We start from the raw sequence: 25,728 nt of genomic DNA, 5'->3' as shown, positions 1-25,728 counted from the left end.
ATCATTCAATGGATACAGTGACTTTAAATGAAAAGGCAAGACATATTCATCTCACTACATGTCTCCCAGTGTGAGTTTTGACACATTAGAGTCAGCCTGGTTAATGTGCCAAACCTGGTCTCAGTTTCTGGGTAGATCTGGTGACCCCTCAAGATGATCCTCTTTACTCTACTTGAGAAATCAAACTACATACTTTAAAACACTGGATTCCCCGTAACAAATGGAGCTAAAGTTGAAGCCAAAACTAGTTGGTGTGGAGTATCTTGATGCTTTGAGATATTGCTGCAATTATAATGTGTTTTTGACTGCATAAAGGAATGCAAAACCTTCAGGAAATCTTGGCATCACTGTGTCGCAAAAAGAGACAACTCCTCGAGAACATACTTAAATAAGTTGCCAGAATTTACTTCATGGTTTTGCACTTCCCGCGTTCATACTCAATATCCAAATAGATGAAAAATAAAAGCAGCAAACACTTGGGATCAGTAGTTTAGGGTGCGAGGATGACACAATGTGAGTGTGCTGCGATGGTAAATGGCTCTCTGTAGCTGCAAGGAGAGAAAGCAGGAGTGAGATGTAGACACAGCAGAGTTGGCACAGTACAAAGCACTAACAAAACAAAATTACACTTTAACCAGGAGCACAGTAAAAGCAATGGGAACTACACCGAATAGGAAAAAGACAAACATACATATTCATCACATTTTGTGACGAAAGGACTTAAGAGTTCTCGAGGAGAGGAGAGGAGAGGAGACGAGAGGAGAGGAGAGACAAGACCATGATGGGATAACTTGAGTGGACCAAAGCAATACTTGATGCTTTGAAATACTGTACACCCATTATAAAAATATGCAAAAGGCTTACTCAGTGTTCAAAACACTACTGAATGTAACTAAGAATGAAAGTGTTCATGAGAACAAGAATGAGAGTACATAATACCTCTTGTAGGTATATATGATGTAGTGTACCAGACAGAAATATGACAAACTAGAAGAGGAAGTTTTGAACTGAGTTTTGTTCAGCAGTTTGCAGGTGGTTAACTAAGCATGCATTCATTTGCCAATTAGTGCATTGTTTGCTGTTGTTGCCTTCCCTTGAGTGAGCAACATATTGGCAAAATGTCTGATAAGTGAGCCCTTATGGTCTTAAGTAAGAGAAAAAAGGCAGGAATAAACTGTAGCTGAAATGAAACAGTGCTCACAACCAATGAAACAAAGTGTTAAAATTGCCCTCAGTTTGAGTTGATTATAGCAACCACCCCTGAATGTTAGTGTCAGTAAAATTACATTAGAAATTAAGCTATGCATGACAATTGTTTGAGATGTTTAATTTTCACAAAAAATGCTGCCCTTTTCTTTTTGATGGGGGCAGATGTTTATTCATCTGCTCCTGATTAAAATAATATAAATGCTTTAGGACTTTCTTTCCTTTGACTACAACAGTGCGGCACTGTAAGCGAACCATGACAGCAAAAGATTCACACATTTAATGTCACAAAATTTAAGCAAAAATGCTCTTTCTAGATGGTATAGCATCAGATCCATAAAACCTCACATTTCTGTGAATTGTGGGACACGCTTCATGCTGAAAGCGAGCATTTATTCCCTTTTTCGCAGGGAGAAAAAAAAAATTTACATATAGCAAAATTAAAGCTATAATTTCGAACAGATTTAACTCGAGACAGTGAAAACTAACTGCCAAACACAAAACTAGACAGTATTAAAAGGATCAATGGGAAACTAACCAAAGAAAAATGATGACAGCAATTTCTGTAGGCAATCTTTCCCTCTTATTTAGCCCCCTCCAATGGGAGGTCAAGCCACAGTTGTTAGATGGAGCTGCTAGGATTTAAAGTAACTTGCTCAAGGACATTTGAGCAGGGCAGACGTTTGCCAGCATATGGCTTTGGTCATCTGGCTCCCTCTAACCATGAGGCCAACTTAGTGCCAAGAAGTTGGGTTATTTTGAGTTTTATGGCACTGCTCTCTCACAAATAAAAGGTGGCTAACATCAGACCAGTTGCTCTGTTTTCATTGGCAGATTGTGTGTATTTGAGTAAAACAACGCTTAAAAGAACAATTGTAAAGCTAAACTTTAAAAGTGATAGGGAAAGGGTGAAAAGATAGACAATGAATTACATATGAGGTTCAAGGGTAAGAATCCGACTACAGTGGGAAAACAGGGAGTGCAGGTTAGGGACAAACTAAGGTGCTATGATACTAAACCATCAAGCTGCAGTAGCCATTTATCCAGATTTTCACAGCACAACAAAATACACTTGTTGCATGTCACTTAATTGGATTTAAATAAAAATATACAGTAGGAACAAACTAGAATTAAATTATGGTCTTCATACTCCTCCTCCATTTAGGGATCAAGAGGGAAGAGAACACTTGGTCATGACAGAAGGGTACATACATTTCCTTCATCGGGAGAGTGCTTCAGATTTTCCTTGGAGCTGCATTTTGGCAGTACGTGACTGAAGTCCAGCTTCTTGTTTAAAATATGAATCTATGGAGAAATACAGAGATAGTTTGGGCCTCTTATATGGTGGATGGGAAGATGGAAGAGACTATAGAGGACACTGATGTACAATATTTTAGAACATGTTTGATGTAGATAAATTACTTGGTCTTTACTGCTGCTGAGTATTAATTGAGTTTTGATGTGTGTGTGTGTGTGTGTGTGTGTATGTGTGTGTGCATATATCGTATGTACAGTGCATTAGCAAGTAGGTGTTAGTGAACATGAGCATGTGCACTAATGACTCATGGTTTTCTATAAATGTGGTATTATTCTTACATCTGTTAAAAACAAATACACCAGGTTTTTGGAAACATCAATCATCCAACAACTTCAGTTAATCATTGACTTCAGTTATCTGTGGTGATGCATTTCATTTGCCTCAACATGTACCGTTTCTATTTGATGAGCACTTTATTTGAAGATGGACCTCTTTAAACATGTGTGAGCACCTAAAAACATCTAACCCAGAGAGCAGGCATGATCCCATGCGTGACTCCTTTCTACAACAGCTGACCAAACAGCTCCTGCTGACACTCTGTGGGTTGGATTTCATTTAACATTTACAAAATTCAAATAATTCCAACTTGGTAAATTAAATGATTTCATTTAATGTTTTCTTTTATTATTTTCTATATATGACTTTATTAATGCCTCATTAAAATGCAAATGCAATTAATCAAGAATAGTCTTTCAAATGTATCTATGAATTCATTGATTAAAATAAAACAATGTTAAAGTTTTTTAATTATTTCAGTGGCGCACTCTTGTCCAGGCTCAACAAAACACATGGCACCATAATTAACAGTGCTGAGGTGTACCAGCAGGTCTTGGGTCCAGGTCACATCGTGTGCCGCTGAGAGATACAGAGTAAAAGAGATGAGGCGAAGCACTGACTTCCAGATCCAAGAGGCCTTGTGTTTGGACTCTGTTGGCATATTTTGGTCCTTGTACTTCTATAAGGACAATTAATGGGACAGGTCAGTGACCGGGCAGAGGCCTGCTATGGGTAAGGGGGAGGGGCTCACTACAGCTGCTTGGAAATTGGAACTACTTGGACCATGGAGCTGCTAGGAGCTACTAAAGGTCAAGAGAGGAATATATTGGGATTATCACCCTGCTATCCTTACACATCTGATCTAGTGGCAACAGTGTTAAAACCTCTAAATGAACTAGTCATTTCTGTCAACTGCAGCAGAAAGATTAAAAGGAAAAATAAAAAACTACACATTCTGCTTCTCAACATAAAAGGACTGTATAAACCTCATTGCGACATCAATTTGAAGTTCATCTTAACTCAGTTTGGAGATAAAATGGCACATCATATTTTGTGTGCATAAATATGGTTTGTTTATATGTGGTCCCACATTAATGATGTCTGTAGGATTATCCTCTGGCTATACTTTCTGCTGTTATATTGGTATAAACCACAGTGGCCCAATAGGGATAATAATTTATGCATACTACTTTTGTTGTATTTCTATTATTGTCTTTTAAATCAAATTTGTTACATATGCATCCCTGAGTTGCTTTTGTTAAATCCACATGTAAGGTACAAATTGCAGAATTTGTTTTAGGAGATTCTTTCTGAATCCAAATAAACTTTAACTGGCAAACCAAATTACTTTAACTTGTGGCCAAAGAGAAGCTGGGGAATCAGGACAACCGCTCTGTCTAGACACTCACCCCTGTGTTTAGTTGAAAGCTGCCATCACAGTTTTGTGTCTGATAAGGGACACCCACTGCCACCCAGGGGTGACACACACGTACACACACACACACACACACACACACACACACACACACATACACACACACACACACACACACACACGCATTGTGGGGGCTGTGGGTAAAGACACTGAAGGTTTTCTGGATAAAAAAACCCATTAGGTAGCAACTGCCTAAAGTGAAGGACACCACGTGTTAATACATAACACAGATAATACATAAAAAGTGTGACAAGTTCTCAGGCAAGGGTACACAAACAAAGAAATCAAATTCCCCCTCAAACATTGCCCAACCATTTCCACAAAAGCACAGCTAAAATGCCTTCCAACATGGCACTATGTTGTCAAGGCAACCTCTCACAAATGCTCACATTAAATCAGGCAACAACTTTCAGATCTAAAAAAAGTTTAGAATAAAATCTTTTAAGATTCGTGATGCAAGTTGTGAACTGTGAACCTGCCTGACACTTTTTTTTACCCTCCACTCCAAACTAGACTTTAGGAACAACACTGCCAGACTTGACAGTTTAGTAACTGATTATGACCCAGCATGCATCGTTGCACGCATAAACACACATGCACAAAAACCCAACAGAGGCCATGTCTCCTGTAGATGACAGGCAGGCGTTCGGAGCATGATCCCTCGCTATTTTGTGGCTGGCTGCACAGAGTAGCGCAGAGACCTGGCAAGTCATAAAGATGTCAGCCAAACGCTTGCACTCCTAATCAGGTCATCAGCCGAGGCCTGTAAGAGCTGATGGCTACAGACACACTGCTGTTTTCATCACTATTCGTCCTGCTGCAGCACTGACTCAGTGTTTCAGACTCAAAGTGGAACACAATATTTGTCAAACTGTAGGGGATACACTCCCAAACAACCTGCTAATGCAGATTCTGTGCAGCAACAGAAAACATGATTTGAAATGCAGATTTCTGTAGGCTGGAGCGCTGTCCTCAGTTCACAGAGCTGGGGGGAAACTGAAGGGACAAATACTGCTCACAGTTTTGACACTCACTGAGATGTCAAGTCATGTCACTTTTCTGTTTGTATTGAAATCTGGGACACTTAAGACACAGCATATTTACAACATATTTGACATCATGTAGACTGTAGATTTTTAATTGCAATCTTGTCTGCATAAAAAATTATGGTGAAATTATTCTAAAAAAAATCTCCATCTCAGTTTTTATCCTGAGGATCAGTAGTGTTGATGAATGGATGGCGACACAGCCAGAGAACTGAGGCACACTGATGCCTTTTGGTGTTTCATCTAAATGATGTTAAAGCTGATTTGAGCAGATTTTAGAAGACTCTATATCAACCTCACAGTAACAGAACCTTGATAGCATATAGCCTGCCTATGGCTATAATGTGTTCTTAAACACCTGCTTACTTCTGTATACTGTATATCCATCAGACACAGATCAACATGGACAGCTCTTTGGAGCCCTCTTCTTGCCATTTGACAAATCTAAATTTGGTATTTTCTCACTGTTTAGTCCTGCTTTGGTTCACAATTTCCTGCTACACACTTGACTCTCTTATATTTTTATATATCTTTATACTTTTATATTAATAAGTGTTGCTTTAAAAACATTGTGGCCTAATCATTCCCATAAACCTGTATAGATTTTTAAGGCTTAAGGAAACTCAGTATTTCTTTCCCTTGCACAAGAATTTAATGCATTGTAAGTTAAGAAAACATTTTCAAAATTCTTATATTTTTTCATTACTTTTTAAGTTTTAATCAATTCAGCACATTCTATGTTTAAGAAATGGTTGCAAGAATTACATTTTTGTCTACCACAACGCACCATTCCTTTTTAACTCGTCGCTCTTTTACACTTGTGAGTCAGCAGGATGATGGACTAAGAGTGGAAAGAGGTAAGCTAAGAGAAAACAAAGCTACAAAGCTAAGAGACTAAAAAAAGACAATGAGTGTGGGGAGGTAGGAGAGAGGGGCCATGGGAAATCAACATGTCAGGGCAGAAGAAAAATCCAGAAGATGTTAGACATTTTACAGTAAAATTCATACCAGGGTATTTGGCCTCAGTGCATACGAATGGTATATAGTCTACTGATTCTTTTCTTTATACATAGAGACAAGGCAAGGTTGGTGTCTGTCTCCATTTATTTTTAAAACCAGTAAAAAGTAGGAATGCAACATTGCAGAGGTGAAAAAAAATAAGCAAATAGTTTGACAGGTGCTAAAGGTTTGGGGAGGAAATGAAGGAGAAGAGCGTCACCTGTCCTCCTTTAGGCTGGTACTTGATATTCTCTGTAGAGCCGATCTTGGACTTGATGTTCTTGAAGTCAGGCAGTGGCTGGTTGATGATGCGGAGCTGCTTGGGAGTGGTTGCAGGTGACTTGGGTGGGGTGCGGACCACAGCCACCTTCCTCTCCTGGGAAATCAAGCTCAGGGAGCGTGGGGTTCCAGGGGTCCTTGAGGAAGATGAGTAGCTGGGAGGGGTTCCTGGGGTGATCGCTGTGGAGCCAGGGGTGCGGGGGGTTGAGTGGCCACTGCGAGCTGAACGGGAGCGCACTGTTTCTGTAACTAGTGGGGAGGAACATAGGGATGATGGTTTGGAACTATTTGGTGCTCTATTATAAAGTCCTACTATTTTAATTGTCCTAGAAAATATTTATAAAAATTTTTTTTTAAATTAATGTAGCTGATATCTGTGTCTAAAGTCTAAAACACTGTTGTATGTGGGGTGGAAAGTTGAAAGGGTTGATGATTAGTATGAAAGAGTCTAGATTACGTCATCAGATGCTGAGATTTTAGGCTTTTAAAAGTCACTTTTCAGACCATTAAATGTTTCGTAACAAGAACTTTACAGATATACAGTAGTTATGACACTGAGACATTAGTCTCCTATCAAAATGTTTTATCAATATACACTGAGTTTCTAGTTAATATGTAAACTTGCACAACTTTATGAAATCCAATACTGTAACCCAACAATAAATAGTAAGTATGAAGAATCCCCTTTACCTGTCATACTAGGGGCTCGTCCTGTCCTATGCTCTGCCCTCATCTCTGGGCGAAATGCTACAGTAGGCAAAAGAGGGAAAGTTTCAGATTTAGTGATGGACATTATGAGGAGGAAGAGAGAAAGAAGAAAGGGAGAACCAGGGGTTCTTGGATGTTCAATTGCAAATGCATTCACCAGAATCTGTGCTTAAGGCAGGTTGTTAATAGAACATCAATAACAGTTGCACAGAGATGGTGAACGAGGGGTGGAGAGAGGTGGGGAATAAGAGAAAGACGATGAGATGGTTGTCTAATTAGTGGAATGAGCCAAGCAAGATAATGTACATGGCCTAGTGCAGATATTCAGCTAAATTGGAATCAAATATAAAATCTGAAAAATATTTGGCATTTTTACGAGCAGAAGTTTGACTACATATAGCTCCCATTAAAACACACTAACACTGATACACAATAGCACTTATACACTAAAGGACTCATGGAATATAGTATCTTGTTGAATGCTAAAAATATATTATTTTTGTTGAGGTTTTCAAACTTTACTTTCTAGTACAGGAGGAGATACACACATACAGTACAGTACGTAATACCCCAAGAATGTGTTGTTAGCTTCTCAGATAGACAGATGAAAGAAACCCATTGAGTTACAGTAGCTAAGCAAACAGACACTAGCAAGGAAATTGGGCATCTAAAATCCAACATAAATACAGATACTTTGTGAAGTATTAGTTGATTAGAGAAGCTGCAGCCTACATGTGGGTCTGCGAGGTGCCGTGGAGCCGGAGCTGGTGATGGAGGTGGAGCTCTCCTCTTGGTCGTGATATCCACGGCGACTCAGAATGGAGGCATGCCGCGGCAGAGAGGACCTCGTGTCAGGGCTCCATGACCCACCGTCCTGTTGGGAAACAAACACCAGAGACAAGAAGTAGATCCTTTGGCCAGTGAGGCTGTGATTTATTTTTACTGAAAGGTCAAACAACAGGTTTAGGTGGGCAATACTGCAAAATAAAAGTACATGTTTGTTATGTTCTTTATGGACTCCTACAGATACAGTGTCGCTCTACCTTTCACCTACCTTGGCTATGGGTCTCTGTAATACTGGGGAGCCTAGAGGTTCTGCTGAGGATGGGCGAGGTCTATCTAATGAGGCAGCCAGTCTGGATATGGAGGTGGGGATCTTTGTTAATGGCAAACGATGGGCATGGCACTGAGATGGTACAACGATGAAGCCCAGTGGGTGAGTCGCATGGCAGGACAAAAGGTGACAAAAGAGTGGTGAAAATAACAGTGCTTTAACATGCATGATCAGTGCACAAGATCTGATGTATCCTTTGCCGGATGAAGAATAACGTATTAGCATCAGATCTTGTGTGCATAGCATTTAATCATAGCCCATCACAATAGTGATTCATGCATATTTGTTGTGAACATGTCAGTGTCAAATTAAAAATATATGACATCAAAATGCCAAACAACAAACAAAAAGAATACTGGAAGGACACCATGCTCATGCAAGATTTCATGTTACACTGCAGTGAAATATAATGTGGGCTCAAAGTTACAGAATACACGTACAGTATGCTGTAATGACATGACATTTAAGAAATGCAGAAACTGTGTTATTTTAGACACAATAACTGTCATTACTAAGGTGGAGGAGTAAAATGGAGTCACGACCACAGCCGCTAGAGAAATGTCACAGGGTGATTCAACACCCACTCAATAAAAAAAAAAAAAACACTAAATGGATCTGGCTTGCCTGCTTGTGCAAAAACCATTAAACAAGGCAACAATAGTAAACATTTTACAAAAAGCAAAAGCAACCAACATAAATATCTTTTCATAACATTAAAAAGGGAAACTAACAGTGATTTAATACAGAAATGCAATGCACTGGGGATTAGGGCTTAGAAATACAGTGGGGAGACAGTGCTCGCTTAAACAGTATGTAATGTGTTTATCTAAATAGATGATTAGGTTGCTCTGGAAGTCGCAAGAGAAAATAAGCAACAGCTTTTAATTCTAGTGATAATTATTCTGCCTAATTAATGTTTATCGTTTTAGTGTCTGCACTAAAGATGCATGTGGCAACTTGTACATTAGTGTGTACTGGTGTATTGGTAGAGAGAGGTAAATGTCTGAAATCTGTTTAACTTTATTATGCATCACTGAACTATGCACAACATGCTTATGTTTACCAACCTTTCTGTTCTCTTTATACCAAAGGTCACCAAAAAGTGATAGCAGATCTAATGTTGGAGAGTCCAGTTTTCTGGTGTCCTTGCTGTTTAGGAGAAAGTTTTTCTCTCTTCAGTGTCAGTTTGTCCTGATTGATGTTTATTTAGTTGCTCTAGTGCAAACCTACTTGGTCGGCCATTATTGGGCTGGTGGAGTATACTCACCGATGCTCTGTCGCGAGACTGTCTGGCAACACTGAGAGGCTGACGACTGTCTGGTAGCGTCTCTGAAAGAGTGACAGAATTAAAGGAATATTAGATCACAGACTGAATACATGTTTTAACCTTTATACATGGGAGGGGGAAAAAGAAAGAGCCTTTTAAATCTCCCACTTGTCGTCACATTTGTATCCTTGTGAGCAAATTTGGTTCTCAAAAATATAGAAACATAAAATATAACTTTGTATTCCCAAACCTTGCATGGTAAGCTATATGACAAATCGAATATTCTGTGGGAGCGAGTCGCCGCCCCCCTTAAGAGCTCTGTTCTGCAAAGATTTGGCAAGATATCACACAGAATGGGGGATTTTGTATTATGTAAGGCAACCCTGGAAAATAATCTAATTGGGGCAATGCAGCAGTATACTGAGCTTTCATCATCAGTGACACAGAATTCAGTCCGTCAGGGGAAAATGAAGAACAGACTGCTGCTGGGACAGTGAGTGTTTATAGTATCAAGTCCATAGAACAAAACCATTGATTACTAGTTGCCTGGCAACCATAGGTTAAAAAAAGCTTGAGTGGATATATAATTCCTAAAAAGACCGTAGAGGTTAGAAACATTTTATGTGTCTTTCACACCAAACAACTTGACAACCTTTAAAATATGTGGAATAATTCCATAAAGTATTAGTATGTTAATGTGACACAGCAACACTCACACACAAAAACAATTAGCTGGAAATGGTAAAAGAAAGGAACGATGCATTTAAAGAGTAACTTAACACTAGCGGAAAATCTTGTTTTGCTGACCTTGCTGTAGTGATGTAGAAGTGTACTTGTAAAGTGTTCAGTGAATCCTGAAATCACAAGCTTCCAAATACAGGACGTCTTTGATACAATGCTTTCAGCTTGGTGTTAAGTTGCTCTTAAAAGAACAAATCCTCACAAAAACGAAAAAGAAAAGACACCAAATGACACATGCAGGTCAGTTTTTATTGTGATCAAAACAAAGAAACACATGACAAACCACTTTAACCAATAAAACGAAATGGATAACAAAACCAAATTGAAGCTGACGATGCAGGTAAAATGTGGTGGGAGCTGGTGTCCTGGTGGCTCTCCTGCAGAAAGCAAGTCAAAGTGTCACCTGTGTGTCTCCTCCTAGGACAGGAGTGGTGCTGGGTGGGGCGGTTCTGGCGGATGGCTGGTTTCATCAAACTCCTCTTGGATGGGGATTGAGTCTGAGTCTCCATTTTTTTGGTGAGCTCAGTCGTCTTTATCACAGCTACATTATCAGAGGAAACAGGGCCATCGACAAAAGCAAACACAACAATAAGAACAGACAGATGCTGAACCATGTTAAAATATGGACTGCTGCGTATAATAAAATCCCCAGAAACCCTTTTCAGTTGTTTTATTTGTTGAACTCTACTAAAAACAGCTGACTCAAATCACTGTGTCAGTGAGATATTAAAACTGCACATTTTTTGACACAAACAGCTGTATAGGTAAGCAATAAATCACACAACGCTGGGTTTTTAGAACAGCAGAAAGGCCCTGTTAGGCACAATTTGATGTCAAGCCTTAAATGGCTTTTCTCAATGGACAGGAAAAATTAAACAACTACTATTTCAACTATGAAAATTGTTTAAGGAAAGGGAAACAAATCATGACAACCTTTTTTCTTCTTGACTTCCTCTCTGGGGATGTAGACAGGTTCTTTGCGGACAGGTTTGCGTTCTGGTGTGGAGATTCGGCCTTTAGCCCGCCCTCCCTTAACCTTTGGTTTTACAGGTTTTTCCAGTTTCTCTGCCTTTTTCTGTTGTGCCTGCTTGTTCTGGACCACAGCAGATGGTTTGACTGGGGTGGACATCTTGGGCAAAGGCTCAATCTGCTCTGTTGCCATACTCTTATCATCATCTGCAGTGTGGCAAAACAGTACATGAAAACCATGAGACAGTATTAAATGTGTGCTCTTGAAGCAGAAGAGGTAAGAAAGGGAAAAAAAAGAGAACAATATGAAGGAAGAAACCATGAAAGAGATCTCACCTTGTGTGTCAACCCAGGAGCTGTCCAGGATGGAGTCGTCCATTGTGGTTTCATCTCTGTCGTAGCTTTCTGTCGGACCTTCGGTTTCTACTGTTTGAGCGGCCTTCTCTGGGGAGGCAGGAGTCTCGGGAACATCCTCTAGACTGGCAGCCTCCATGTCTGCTTCTTGGGCCAACTCCACAGACTCCTCCTCTTCCTCCTCTTCCTCCTCCTGGGCAACGACACAAAGGGCTTCAGCCTCAGGCGGAGCAGAGAAACGAACGCTGTGCCCCGGCTCCTCTGCTTCATCGATGGTCTGGACGACAGTGATAAAATCATCCTCAACTGTCACCACTGATTCGATGGCAGCGCGAGTCTCTGGGATCTCCTTCACCATTGCTGCCTCTGCCCCTGCCTCTGCTTTCTCTAACATGTCTTGCTCACCTTCCTCATGCTCCTTGTCAGCCCCAACTGGTATTTCAGATTTTTTCTCCACAGGCTGCATGGCTACTTTCCCCTCTGGCTGTCTTTCTATCTCCTCAGGCTTTTTGTCCATCTCAGCCACTTTCTCTCTCTCTTCCTTCTCTTTCAGTTCCTTTTCAAGCTTCTCTTTCTCCTCCTTCTCTCTTAGTTCCTTCTCTAGCTTCTCTTTCTCCTCCTTCTCTTTTAGTTCCTTCTCTAGCTTTTCTTTCTCCTCCATCTCTCTTAGTTCCTTCTCTAGCTTCTCTTTCTCCTCCTTCTCTTTTAGTTCCTTCTCTAGCTTCTCTTTCTCCTCCTTCTCTTTTAGTTCCTTCTCTAGCTTCTCTTTCTCCTCCTTCTCTCTTAGTTCCTTCTCTAGCTTCTCTTTCTCCTCCTTCTCTCTTAGTTCCTTCTCTAGCTTCTCTTTCTCCTCCTTCTCTCTTAGTTCCTTCTCTAGCTTCTCTTTCTCCTCCTTCTCTCTTAGTTCCTTCTCTAGCTTCTCTTTCTCCTCCTTCTCTTTTAGTTCCCTCTCTAGCTTTTCTTTTTCTTCCTTCTCTCTCAGCGCTCTCTCTATTCTTTCTTTTTCCTCTCCTTCATTCCTTTCTCTCTCCACTTGCTCCTTCATTGCCTTCTCTTCTCTTTCTTTCTTCTCTCTGTCTTCTTTATCTTTCTTCTCTCTCTCCTCTTTTTCCTCCCTCAGTATTCTCTCCTTCTCTTCTCTCTCTTTCATTTCCGTTTCTTTCTTTTCTGCCTCTTCCCTGATTTTCCTCTCTGCCTCTTCTTTCATTTTCTTCTCAGCTGCTTCCTTCTCTTGCTCTTCCCTCCTTTTTTTTTCTGACTCCTCTTTCTCTTTCTCCTCTTTGTTTATTCCTAACACTGGTGAAGCCACTCTTTTAGGGGAACCGTACACTTCTCTTTGTTTAAGCTTGGAAGGTGAGAGCACCGGTGAGAGCAGCTTGTCATCATCGATGTTGCTCTCCACAGACGAAGCAGGTGAAGTTTTGACAGGCCTGGCAATTCGGTCCTTGGCTACACCGGTCAGCTGGTACACATCTTCGGCATCCACTTCCTCATAGGCCTCCTGGTGGACCAGCTTCACCTTCTCCCGAAGCTCCTGCAGTTCTCTTTCCTCCTCCAGACTAAGAGGCCTGTCCTCCATCTCCAATTTGCGGATCTGCCTCTCATAGTCTGCAATCTCAGTTTCTGATGCTGAGCCTTCACCACTGGCTTGTCGTTCAGTCTCACTCCCTGACCTCCCGCCTTCTTCTAGAGTCACAGTGACTGTTGGTGTCACAAAAGTCTCACTTGGTTGAGCAGGTGGCCACTCACTTACAGATTTATTTGGCTGATCATCCGCAACTTCCTTGTCCTTTTCTTCAGCAGATTCTTTTCTTTCTACTTGTCTCTGGTCTTTCTCTTCAGTAAAATCAGGAACTTCTGATGGTTGGCTCTTGTCCTCCACAGATGTGTCTCTGACTGCTAATTTCCTAGCCTGTTCAGCCACTTTCTCCTCCAGAACAGAGTGGGTGAAGACCTGTGCAGAAGTGTCTGTAGGGCTGAACACATCTGCGGGGGATGGCATAGGCCCTGAATATTCACTGAAGACACAATAGCCCATCTCTTCCAGCTGGCTTTCACTCTTTCTGGCCCCGGGACTCTGTTCCCCAGAAACTAGGCTAGCTAGTGGGTCATCACCAAAAGCAGGAAGATCAGCTTGAATTGACTTTCTCCGGATGATTTCTGGGTCAGTGTTTTCTGATGCTAGTCTGGAACGGGTCCCAGCAAGGTCCAGCATCTCAGGCAAATCTTGCGCCATCACTGTGCCATTTTTATAGGTGCTCCTAGGAGGCTGTGGTGATTCCGGAGAGTCTGGTTCAGAGCTGGGTTTTGAAACTGGTTCAGTGGTTCTTGGAGGAGATGACGAATCTGAGGTGACGGAAGCTGCAGTCTCCAGTATCAGGGGAGGGAAGGATTGAGGCTTATCCACGGAGGGTGTAGTGACTGGGAGGTAGTCTGCTGATTCATCTAGACTTCCACTTGTGTAAGACATGATATCTGTGGCCAGTGGGGAGAAGATCCTAGGCCTGCCTTGCCCACTCTGATCCATTGCTCCAATGGTGATGTTAAGTGAGTAACTCCTCTGCTCTAGGGCTAGTTTACCCGGTGAAAGCCTGCATTCATTACTCCTATCAGGAACTGTGAACAAACTTTTGTTTTCTGATGTACTTTTTTTTGTTTCGGGTTTATCCTGGGCTTCAGCTAATGTGCTGTAGCTGATCTCCTGAGGCCTGGCTTCAACTGTACTCTTCTCTTCACCAGCTGTGCTCAGTTCGTAATAACCCTCACCCTTACATTGGGGAGCCTCATCAACCTCCATGGCTGATGTTTCAAAATATGCTGACATGCCAGATCTGTCACTTCCGTCTCTCATTGAGTCTCCTCCTTCAACTTTGTCTCCCAACGAAGAGAAATCAGAGGGCCCACTGATGCTGCTGACTTCCACCACTTCCACTGATGGCTGTTTCTCTGACACCGTGATTGGCTCGCCATATGCAGGCTGTAGTGTGAGTGATCTGGCAGATTCTTTGGCTTGGTTTTGAACATTTGGGGGTACAAATGATGGCATATCCATGGTGGGGCTCTCTGGTACAACTCGTTCACCAGCAAAGAACCCTTGGATCTGAGGCTCAAAAAACTCCTCTGGTCGTTTTTCCGATCCAATGCTGTCTGGGCTCATGGAACCACTTTTCTCGCTGCCCTGCTTGTCTGAGTCCATCTTCAAAGCTGAAAGGACATCTGTAAGTTGGCTGTTTTGATCACTATAGAAAAGTAATGCTTTGGCATGCTGCAAATTACATATTTATTAAGCAAGGGATTAGGAAAGCTTTTATCACAGTAACAGGCAAAGCTCTCCTCAGAAACTTACAGCACAATGATACGGCCATCAATGAAGAAGTACGGCGAGATTATGGGGTCCACCAAGTCACAAATGGATGAGAATATGGCATGGTATGTGATGGAACCGGCATGTAGCAACTGTGGTGCTGATTTATGGGAAACAAGCAGTAATAGATGGAATGGATATCCATGCGACTCTTCAAAACAAATAGACCTAGCATCTCTGTCATTCTTTGTAAGTACAACAGAATGTTATGAGAATTCGACCAGTTCAAATCTGTTCCATTAACATCAAATAAATTTTGGCTAATGACTTTTGTATGTCAAACAATATTACCTTAAACAGAGAAGAATCTTGCTGGTGAATGACAGAGAAGTGCCATAAACTGTCACTAACAGTGCCAAAAAACAAACAAACAAATGAACTGGAATTTTGCAGACAAAAAATGTATTTGATGAGACAACTATACCACACTTAACATGAGACAGCCAACACAAAATCCCGCAAATTATGTACACAGAATTACGATAACAATATATGAGTGATCCACATTTAATAGCAAGTATGATTCATGGTTACAAAAAGTGTGCAGCACTGGCATACCAGCACCAAGCCATGTGTAAACATAATGAGAAACCCGTAAGCTTATAGCGAGTGAAAAAAAGCACAGTTACGATCAGCAACACTTCACTTCATCATACCAATACGAAACGGCCGGCCCCGAAAACCACAGCAAGAAAAGAAAATACAAGCGCAAAGATAGAACCCAATAAAATCAGGTAAAGTTAAAAGAATGTGACTCTTTTCACCAACAAGCCTGTGTTGCCTTGCAGCCACAGCAGAGCGCAGGGAGCATTACTTGCCATTCCACCTGAATTATAATGCTTATGTTATATGCTTATGGGTTCCTTTTGACACATCTGGCGTTCTTATACAGTGGACAATGCAGTAACATGCAGGCAAGGAGAGCAGAGGGCAGGACACACCTGTCTCAGGATTCTCCTCACCCTCTGCTTCCTCCTCCTCCTCCCTGTCCATAGAGCTTTCTGCAGCAGCACTAGCTGCTTCGGCTGGCTCCAGGTCTAGATCCTGTGCCTCGTCTATGGCCTCTGCCTGCTCTAAGGGCTCAGCTTGGGGGCTGTCCAGCTCAGGCTCTTCCCCGCTCCACTGCTGCTCATCAAGAGCTGCCTCGGACTCAGGTGCCTCTGCACTCTCCTCCTCCTCCTCCTCTTCCACCTCCTCCTCGTATTCAGCTGTAAGAGCCTCCATGGTCTCTTCTTCTCAAAAACAGGGTGAGAGGGGGACACATTAAGACTACAGGCAACACAGACTTGGGTTATGTGAGAACACAACTTATGATGGGACACTTTAAGCTCTGGGAAAATATGACCTAAAGTGTATGTCTGTTTACACATATAGGTACATCACACGTATAGTACAGTGTTGTGTGTCTGTGGTTTTTCATTCTGCTTGAAGGCTTTAATACTTTGGGTGCATAGTGTACCCATGTGTATATACAAAGAAACTATAAAAGGAAACTATCAAGATATATTGGTTATAGGCATGAAAGAGATTTCTTTAAATTGTTCAATATCTATCTATATTTTTAAATTAGCATTTACTGTAAATCAAGAATCTATTTTGTAAAAAAAAAAACATTTCCACTTCTATCTTTCTATTGCAAACAGCATGCCTGCAACACAGACTGACCTACCATCATTGATAACTGAGGTTGTTTAAGGAAAATGGAAACTTCATGGCCTATCAAAGCAATATTGTGGAAGCATTTCTGTTCAGAGCACTTCTGAAATCCCTGGATCTTTCAACTATGAAGAGCTGCGGTACAGTACAGTAAAAAGCAGCGTTGCCTCAGATTCTCGCCGTTGCACAGACTGGATTATCAACTGTGTAATGGTCAATATGGGGGCATGCAGCTTTGGTCTTCAGCAGCCATTGCTGTATAACATTTTGAGTTCTTGCGTAGGTTACACAAAGTCAGTTCAGCAGCTTTGCAGCCAAAGGTTGCTGTATATGATATAGCTGCTGATAAAAACATTTCCCCTAGGTTCTTTTGTCAGCAGTGGCAATGAGGGTTGGAGGAGACTAGAGGAGTAATCCACTATCCAAAATCAGTATGTGACACTATATATAAAATGTATATAGTTTCACAGTATTAGATACCCCTTACATCTCTTATTTGTCGTGTGTTTATTGAATTAATACATATATTTAAAAGACATAGATATAGCCAGATATAGCCATTTGGAGATTAATCAATACTTTGTAAGTCTCTCTAAGTCTCAACAAAATGTGTTATGAATTGCTTTAGTCTACCATGGACGTGCTTCTATGGAGAGAAGAATTAGAGGAGTTATGTTTTATCAGGGAATGCTTTGGGAGAAGGCAGAGGTGTAAATGAAATTCTTGTCCACTGTTCAAGCTGCCAAGCAAAAGGATTTATTTTGATGGGCGGATATTGTAGAAGGCTATGTCGTGTATTTGTGCAGCCTAAGTGTAAATACACACACTGAGGTCTTATATTTGTAAAGACAATAAAAGTGTTTACGAGTATGTGGAGCTAAAAGTCTTCCTTGCTCCCACAGTGAGTGTGTGAGAGTAGTTTAGAATGAATGTCAGGGGTTTGACAAGGTGCAGTATAATTAAAGGGGTGAGGGACATCTTGAGGAATGAACCAAAACATCTGTGCATGGTCATGGTCACCAACTAGGCACGGTATCTCTGAGATACTCATGAAAGCCATTTGGACCTTAACTCATGTCCCAAATGTAAACCTTCATGGCCATTTGGTCTTACTGATGAGAACTGTACTCTATAATGTTCATTTAAAAAAAAAATAAATCAGAATTGAACCTGCTTTAGAGACACCGCTGCTATGTGTTGGACTTAACGGAATGGCAACCACAGGTAGCAATGGCTTTGGGTGAAATAAATGAAAAAGAAAAAAAGAAATATGACTGTTGAACAAACATGAAATTGCTCAGATTTTGAGCGAACAAACATCACAAGGACACACAAACAAACACAAAGACGAACGAAGAGACGAACTGACGGACGAAGAGACGGAAGGACGGAAGGAGGGAGGAATGGAGGGAGGTCAAATCACAGAAGGAGAGGAAATTGGTGTTAAAAAGAGAAAGGAGAGAAATAGAGTGAGAGAGAGAGGGGAATGGAAGGGAGGAAATGGCAAAGAGGAACCATGCGTGGTTCACCTTCAATCTGTCTAAAGGCCACGGCCTGCCCTGTGGGGCGAGAGCCCGAGTGCGTCCACTCTGGGCTGAACAATGGGTGCTCATAGTACTCCTCGTCGGAGTGGTAGGGGTCGTCCTCGGGCACGGAAACTGAGATGGAGGGGGCGAGGAACTTGCACCTCTCCCGAGAATTTTGGAAGCGGCGGAGAGGGCCCGCCTCCTCCTCATCCCCTACATCTACAAACAAGACAGACACAAGGAGAAGAACTGCAGGGAAATCTGGACACACGGACTGAAAGAGAGCGTGAAGAGGAAGAAAAGGAGAAAGGAAAAGGAAAAAGAATATAATATAAAAAATGGAGAACGCACCAAAGAATGTCCATTTTAAGGGTGAACATTAATAGTGAGTCTTCAAATCTAGTGTAGCTGTGAAAACGTTAATACAAAGCCAATTGAAAAGAGGTTTTGCAATTTAAAAAAGAACTAACAAAACAAAACTTTTGCACACATTATTTGTCACTTATTTGAAATTCTATTTTCAAAATCTCAAAATTAAAATATACATTTGCTTTGTGCATTAAGGTATATTTAGTTTTTTGGTATCTGTTGATAGACAGAATTAATATGTGCAGAAAATAGAAGTACAACTTTGTGTCATGGAAGCATAGTAAATAGTAGTTATTAATATTTCTGTAGGACCACTTTAACAATTTAGGTAAATCAGTAGTTCAACTGGGGCACGTTTTTAGGAAATTATCATTAACATTATTATCAGAACTATCTTCTTTACTAGATAATTATTAAAGTAATGTTTTAAGATGGACATTTTTTACAGTGAAAAGGGAACTCAAGCTTGAGAATAAAAAAATTAAATAGGAAACAAAAACAGAGAGGGTCACTAGAGAGGGGAATGTAAGAAGAAGACAAAGCTTGATTGAGAGCAAGAGAAACATAACACACACGACATTGACAAGGAGACAGCGACAAGCAACTCAAAGCTGACAAAGCTTTGGGGGCCAGCCATACTCTGAGACAAACAAATTAGAATAGTGCATCGTTTGAGGAAGCTATCAATATAATATAAAAAAATAACTGCTTCACATATGATTAAGCCCAAATAAAAGACTTACAACACAAAAAATTAAACACTTATAACAACATTTATAATAATAATAATACAGCAGTAGTTGCAATAGTATCACAATCAGTAACATGTGTGTTTTCTCACTGCCAGTACACAAACAAACCTCTATACCTAAAGGAACCTCCAGATCCATCAAAGACACAATCTAATCATCATTTGAATAAAGTGAAAAACCCTGTGTAGTTTAAAAAGTCATATTTAACGGGTCTTGAGATGACTGAAAATTTCAGTACCTACAATACAACAACACCCCGAATAACTGAACTTTTTTACCACTGGCCAAAGATACAAAACACTGTCACCATCCGCAGAAACCCCTATGACCTCTAATCAGTCCTTACTTCTTATACTGTACAAGTAACACAATGTTAACCAAACTGACCATCTGTGTTCGGTGCATGGCTGGCCCACCTACTGACTCTCCTCACTAAAATCCAGCCAATGCAGACTAAGGACAGATGCCAAGCATGAAGCAGACTGAAGCTTTAGTTACACTTACAACCATTTCTTGCAGGCAGCTGCACAAAAATCATTTTGTTTAAACAAGTCAAAGATAAAGAACCATACTTTATGACAGTGCTACTGGACTAAACTGAAAGACAAAGAACAAATTATAATATAAATATGAAAATATCTAAATAAGGTATTTTCAGTCTTTACGAGCTTTGCATTTATAACTGTGTAATGTCAGAAAGCTAGCTATCACACACACATACTTAGCTATATGCTAGTATGCCTAGTCTGAGCCTGGATGGTCAGCTAGGCAAACTAGCTTAGCCACAGTTCATCTAAACTGCATTTACAGTTCACAGTGGCTTTATTATATTAGCTAATTTCTTTTTTACACATTACTTTTGTTACGAGGCTTAATTTTTAGCCATTAGTTACTTTGGCTCTAGCTTGAGAGCAGCTATGTCTTCAAGTAATGTTTATTTAGCTAAAACTATGATCTGTTGCCACAGCCAAACACATACAAACAGCACTGACAGTGGACAACAACAAGTAAACACAACTCCATGATTAGACATGCAAAACTAAAAACATAATTCAACCAAAAAGACCAACAACAAGGTATTGGAGGTTTACCTAAATTGGCTGTCATATTAGTGTGTAGGAAGACAGCGAGGTGTGGAGGTTAGAAAGGGAAACGGAATAAGAGGATGATAAAAAAGAGTGCACTTGTAACGAGGTGGTCATGCATGTGAGTGCTTCTTTCTTTTCAATATAAATGGTGATGCCGATGAAGATACAAATTGTATCTCTTCCAGGTGTATGATGAGGAGGAGGATGTAAGATTTCAGGAAAAAATGGATGTCTGTAAAATGAAGAACATGTTCCTGCTTTTAGCAACTCTGGTATGTACAGTTTTCTTTGAACGGGTACCAATGTGTGGTTTGTCCCCTGTAGGTGGGGCATGTCCTGAGAGGGTGGGGTTAAAGAGTACCCCCAGAGCCAACCACATCAGTACCCCAATGTGGTGCCGATCATAAAACTCCAGAAGATTCAGCCATGGAAAAGAAGGAAACCACACACTTATCATATTCTTAGCCTACCTTGTTCGACAGGACCAAAGTGCTCCGCAGCAGGTGAGGGGGGAGGAGAGGGAGGCAAATTTGTGGTGTCTTCAACTACAAAGGGAGATAGATAAAGAGACAGTATGGTCATATAAATAAAATTTTTGTAAAGGACTTTGAGAATTCAATTGTATAAAATCAAGAGCTTTTCAGGTAAGCGCTGGACCAACACTAAAGAAACCGTATTATCATCAAAAGATGATGAAAGAAATATCGTCTTATTTCACGCATTCTTCTTACTTCAAATCCTGGTGCCTATATTACCCACAATGCAAACTGACAGTTCAGTCAGCGCTTTGGGTGTGTTGTGCTAGTAGCAGTTTAGCTGATGCTCCAAGCAGAGCTGAGGAGCAGGCCACAGAGGTCAAGTAAGCTCACTTCTTCGTAACATCACATGACCAGATTTGTTTTTTTTTTTTTTTTTTTACATGTTTTCAAAGTTGTAGTCTTCTACCACCGCTGACTCAAGTGACATCACCTGGAGCAATTTATCAGCTCCCTCCACAAAAAGAGCAGGTAAACAGACTTTGATGTGTAAAATTGAAGGAGTTCCCCTTTAATTTTGCTGTTTGTTTTTATTTATAGGATGCTGTTTAATAAATATATGTAAAGTATTTCCCTGCTTCGTCTATTCTCACTTACTCCCAAAGCAGCCAAAGTCTTCTGTTGGTGAGGTGATCAAATACATGAGTTAGCTCAGGCAGACTACTGAAACACTCACACATGAGACACTCTTCTCCCTGCAACATACTGTATGTTTCATGCACTATATTCAATGCGGTGGTCTTTTCAAGCAGACAATTCTCTGCAATATTGCTGCTGCACTGCCCACCTTGACACGTGTTGTAACACTCTCTGCACTCTCTACTATCATCTCTCCCCACTCTTCGCTGTGCTGAGCTTGGTGTAAGCGTACGGGGAAGTATTGCCTTTCCATGAAGATAAAACAACAACAAACTTTTTGAATGTCTCGTGTGTATAATATTTTGTCCCATCATGTAATTTGAATAGCTTCTTGATTGAACATTAAGGGCGTGACATTTAAATAGCAGAATGAATAGGTTTCCTCCCAGAGTCTAAATACATGCAGGTTAGCTGAATTAGAGACTCTTAAATTGAAAGACCTACGATCTTCTCAGGATGTACCCTGCCAAGCTGGGACAGGCCCCAACCCTCTTCAACTTTTACAAGTGTGTGTAAATGTGTGTCGGTGTGGCTTACCTGATGGCAGCCTTTGAGTCTCCTGCTCTCCCTTTAGTACCGCCACTGCCTCTGCCGTCACTTCTTGCACGATCCGTGCTGACACTTGCTCTGAACACACAGTTCACACACAGACAAGGTCAATCTACTTCAAGATTATTCTAAAAAGCATGTAGAATAAGTGGCCGAGTTGGAAAGTTTAAGGAATTATTACGGTTTAAATCCCAAGACTGGCTGGGAAAAAAGGTGCAGTGAATCCCCAGCTGTGCCAGTACATCACAGCAATGTGGTCAGACTGGGCAGCTTCAATCTGTGAAATAACTGTGTGAGAATGTAAAGCAAGGTGGTCCTGGATAACAGCACGGAGCTCAGTCTACTTTCGTGGGATATGTGTTAAGAACATACCAGATGTTTCTCAAAAAAAAAACCAACAATCTCTTCTTCCATCCATTTTATTATACTGTACTTTTGAATCATATACTCAAAATCTGAGATGACAGCCAGCGTGAGGGAGATGAAATTGATTCCATAACGGCGGGGATGCTAGGGCTGCTGGTGAAGGCTGTGAGTGTCACCATGGAAACCCAACATCATGTAACAAGTGCAGACTAAAAATGACCTGGACCAGACAATGCAATACAGAGTATAATAAAGGCAATAATAATGCTTCTGAGAATGCTGGGTTTGGAAAAATGACCCTGGAACTGGTGTGCATTATACATAGTCAGCATTTCAAAAATGAACCCGTGGGGTCTGCTTGAAAAGCTGTGGCATCTCACTATCAGTTATTTACATTTGTTTCATCTTTCTTGGACATGTGATTTTACGTACTGGAAATAAAAAGCAAGGAGCTGCTATTTTTATTTAGCTACTGCCAAACAAAATGTACACACTTTGATTCATATTCACACCATCTGTTCTGGCCTGAATCCAATGATATCCATTTTAAATTCAAGTATACTAGACAAAATCATCAGGGTTTTGACATTTTATTTATTTTGTTATTCAATATTTTACTTTTATTTGAGGTTGACAGTAGATATATGGATAGAAAATGCAGAGACTTGACACGCAACAAAGGTCCCCAGCCCGAATCGAACCATGGAAGTTAGTGTGGGCTGTGCGACGCTGGTGAATATATTTATTTTTGAATGCCTGCAGTGGACTGTGAACAGCCAGATTTCAGATGCCTATTACAGTTCCCCTTCTTCCTCTTTTATGTGTTCAAGGTGAAGGCAACACTGAACTGCAGTTTCAGCTTGCAGATAGTTAACATTCATAAAATTCAATACTGAAGTCTTTTGCAAGAAAATAAAAGTAATATGAGATTTCACTCACTCACTAGTGTCAACATTTCGAAAGAAGCTGTCAACTCTGTCTGGCTGTCTGACACAGGTGGGCAACAGCGGCTAAATGAGGACAGTACTGCAGGAAAACACTCGAGCTGACACCTAACAAGAGCAAACAGTTGGTGAATTTTAAAAAAAGACATAATACTTAATTGGAAGAATAGAAAACAACTCAATATCCCACAGTGGTTGAATCTTTTAACAGAACATGTAACACTGGAACAAAGCTCAGCCATTCAAAAAAATCTATCTCAAAAATTCAATGACACATATTGAAATCTTCTTACATCACTCAATCTGCCGCTGACTTAGTGCCACAGTAAATTTGGTAGCATTATTATTATTTATTTATTATCAATGTCATTCAGTTTCTTGAACACTTCATCCTTCTCTATCCATTTTTTGATTTATTCTTTTTATCTCAATCATCCATCATACTGACTTGTTTCTACTAACGCTCCTACGAGTATCATTAAAACAACTCAAATGTTATTATGCCCAAACTAACTCTATAAAGTTGCTTCCCTTCTACCATATATATATATATATATATACATTTTTTCTTCTTCTTTCTCTCACCCACAAGCACAGATACACCCTAACCTTCTCAGTCTTCTCTCATTTCCCTTTCTTATTACGTCCCCACCTCCTTCCTCGGTAACCTCTAACAGTTTTAGGTTTACTTTTTTGTTATATTCCCTTATAATTTCCCTCCAGCCCATTTTATTTGATGTAATTTAATGTATAATTGTAATCAAAAAAGAAAATTGTTGGTGAAAAGTTTAAAAAAAAAAAAAAAAAAAGAAAGACATAAATCTGTGACAATGATGTCATGTGAAAAAACAGCCTTTACATCTATTTTGTCCCAAATAGGAAGCCAAACAGGGACAACTTATTAAATAGTCTCTATATTTAAGCTTAAATCGGCCTGTCTGTATGCAGGTATGAATCAGTTTAAATATTGCCTGACATGCAGAGTTCTAATCAAACCAGCCTTCATTTGCATAGTAACAGTGGTTATGTGGGATTGGGTGGCAGTGTGATGCTTTTACTGCTGCTGTTTCAGGTCCTTTTTCTATCCAACATCGCCCACACATCAACACAAACAAGCTTGCAGGCATACACGCATTCAATTACAAATGCGCGCACACACACACACACGCACGCACGCACGCACGCACACTACTTCCGGGAACACTTAACACAACCCACTCACCAACTCATAGCAGCCATTTCCCATTTTCAATGGCAAAGTGTAACAAACATATTATTCACTGCTTCCAAGTATAACCCTTTCTTCCAATTCTCAAAAACAGAGCTGAAAGGTGTCAAAAACAAAGAAAGGTTGTGATATGAAACAACTAAAAATAGCCCCTAAAGCATTGAACTGGGGTGAAATGACTCTGCTGATTTGTGTGAATAGACCCATTATCTTAGTGAGACAACACCTCCAAAAAGAGTGCCTGTGCATAAAGACTTTAAAATGTTAGTACTCGTCTGCCATTCAAGGGTAAAGCACATGGCTTTGGGATCAGTTCCAAGTTCTTTTGTGGTTTAGACAGAGTCATATATTTAAAACTAACACAAAAAAATGAAAACATACTGTATGTGGCTGCTTTAGAAGTGATCCAATTTTCTCTATGTCCATCTTTTCTTGAGGTTACTGACAGTCTGAGGTCTGAGTCAAGATAGAATTTTAAACAAGTTTTGTCAGAATTTAAAATATTTTTTTACCTTAAGTTTTGTCTACTGTATATAACATATGTTCAAGTTTAAAACTGACGAAAGCAATGTTTTAAAGTCTCTCTAAGATATATGAGTAGATAGCAAAGGAAATGTAAATTTAAAATTAAAAAAGAGAGAAAGTCCTACCAAGACTATTCCACTGTTATTCTAAAGAGGCTTCATTCATATGCTTTGGAAGGGTAAAAATAAAATGCAGTCTATTCCAGGCACACACTTTGAGGGACATTCAAAACATCGAGAGCGCTAGGTTCAATAAGACATGGATTTTTAGTCTTCCAAAAAAAACCCAAAGAAACATTCACAAAGCAATACAACTGTAAAAAATGACCTTGTCACATGCACAAAGCTAAATGGCACTGATGACAACAAGCCTGGTCTGGTTGTCACAGCATTTCCCTGACAGAGCAATGTCAACTGACATAGCAGCCAGCCTTTCACTGGCTTTGACAGGAGAATAAACGACATGCACAAATAA

At 40.4% G+C, this 25,728-nt stretch overlaps 1 protein-coding gene across 1 annotated transcript in view; it reads right to left on the bottom strand.

Moving 5' to 3' along the window:
- The window catches only part of map2 (microtubule-associated protein 2), a 101,157-nt gene that overhangs the window by 6,068 nt on the left and 69,361 nt on the right, over window positions 1-25,728 (bottom strand). The window contains exons 7-20 of the mRNA XM_046054505.1: window positions 22,180-22,269; window positions 20,938-21,012; window positions 18,262-18,477; window positions 15,950-16,308; window positions 12,884-14,977; window positions 11,695-12,682; window positions 11,323-11,565; window positions 10,793-10,930; window positions 9,649-9,710; window positions 8,322-8,453; window positions 8,000-8,141; window positions 7,250-7,306; window positions 6,501-6,808; window positions 2,419-2,511 (exon numbers count right to left, since the gene is read on the bottom strand). Of these exons, the coding sequence (XP_045910461.1) occupies window positions 2,419-2,511; window positions 6,501-6,808; window positions 7,250-7,306; window positions 8,000-8,141; window positions 8,322-8,453; window positions 9,649-9,710; window positions 10,793-10,930; window positions 11,323-11,565; window positions 11,695-12,682; window positions 12,884-14,977; window positions 15,950-16,308; window positions 18,262-18,477; window positions 20,938-21,012; window positions 22,180-22,269 (4,997 nt within the window). The remainder of the gene's footprint in view (window positions 1-2,418; window positions 2,512-6,500; window positions 6,809-7,249; window positions 7,307-7,999; window positions 8,142-8,321; window positions 8,454-9,648; window positions 9,711-10,792; window positions 10,931-11,322; window positions 11,566-11,694; window positions 12,683-12,883; window positions 14,978-15,949; window positions 16,309-18,261; window positions 18,478-20,937; window positions 21,013-22,179; window positions 22,270-25,728) is intronic.

This window comes from Micropterus dolomieu, linkage group LG07 (genome assembly GCF_021292245.1).
Source record: "Micropterus dolomieu isolate WLL.071019.BEF.003 ecotype Adirondacks linkage group LG07, ASM2129224v1, whole genome shotgun sequence".
Lineage (NCBI taxonomy): Eukaryota > Metazoa > Chordata > Actinopteri > Centrarchiformes > Centrarchidae > Micropterus > Micropterus dolomieu.
This window is presented reverse-complemented; position numbering and strand designations above follow the sequence as displayed.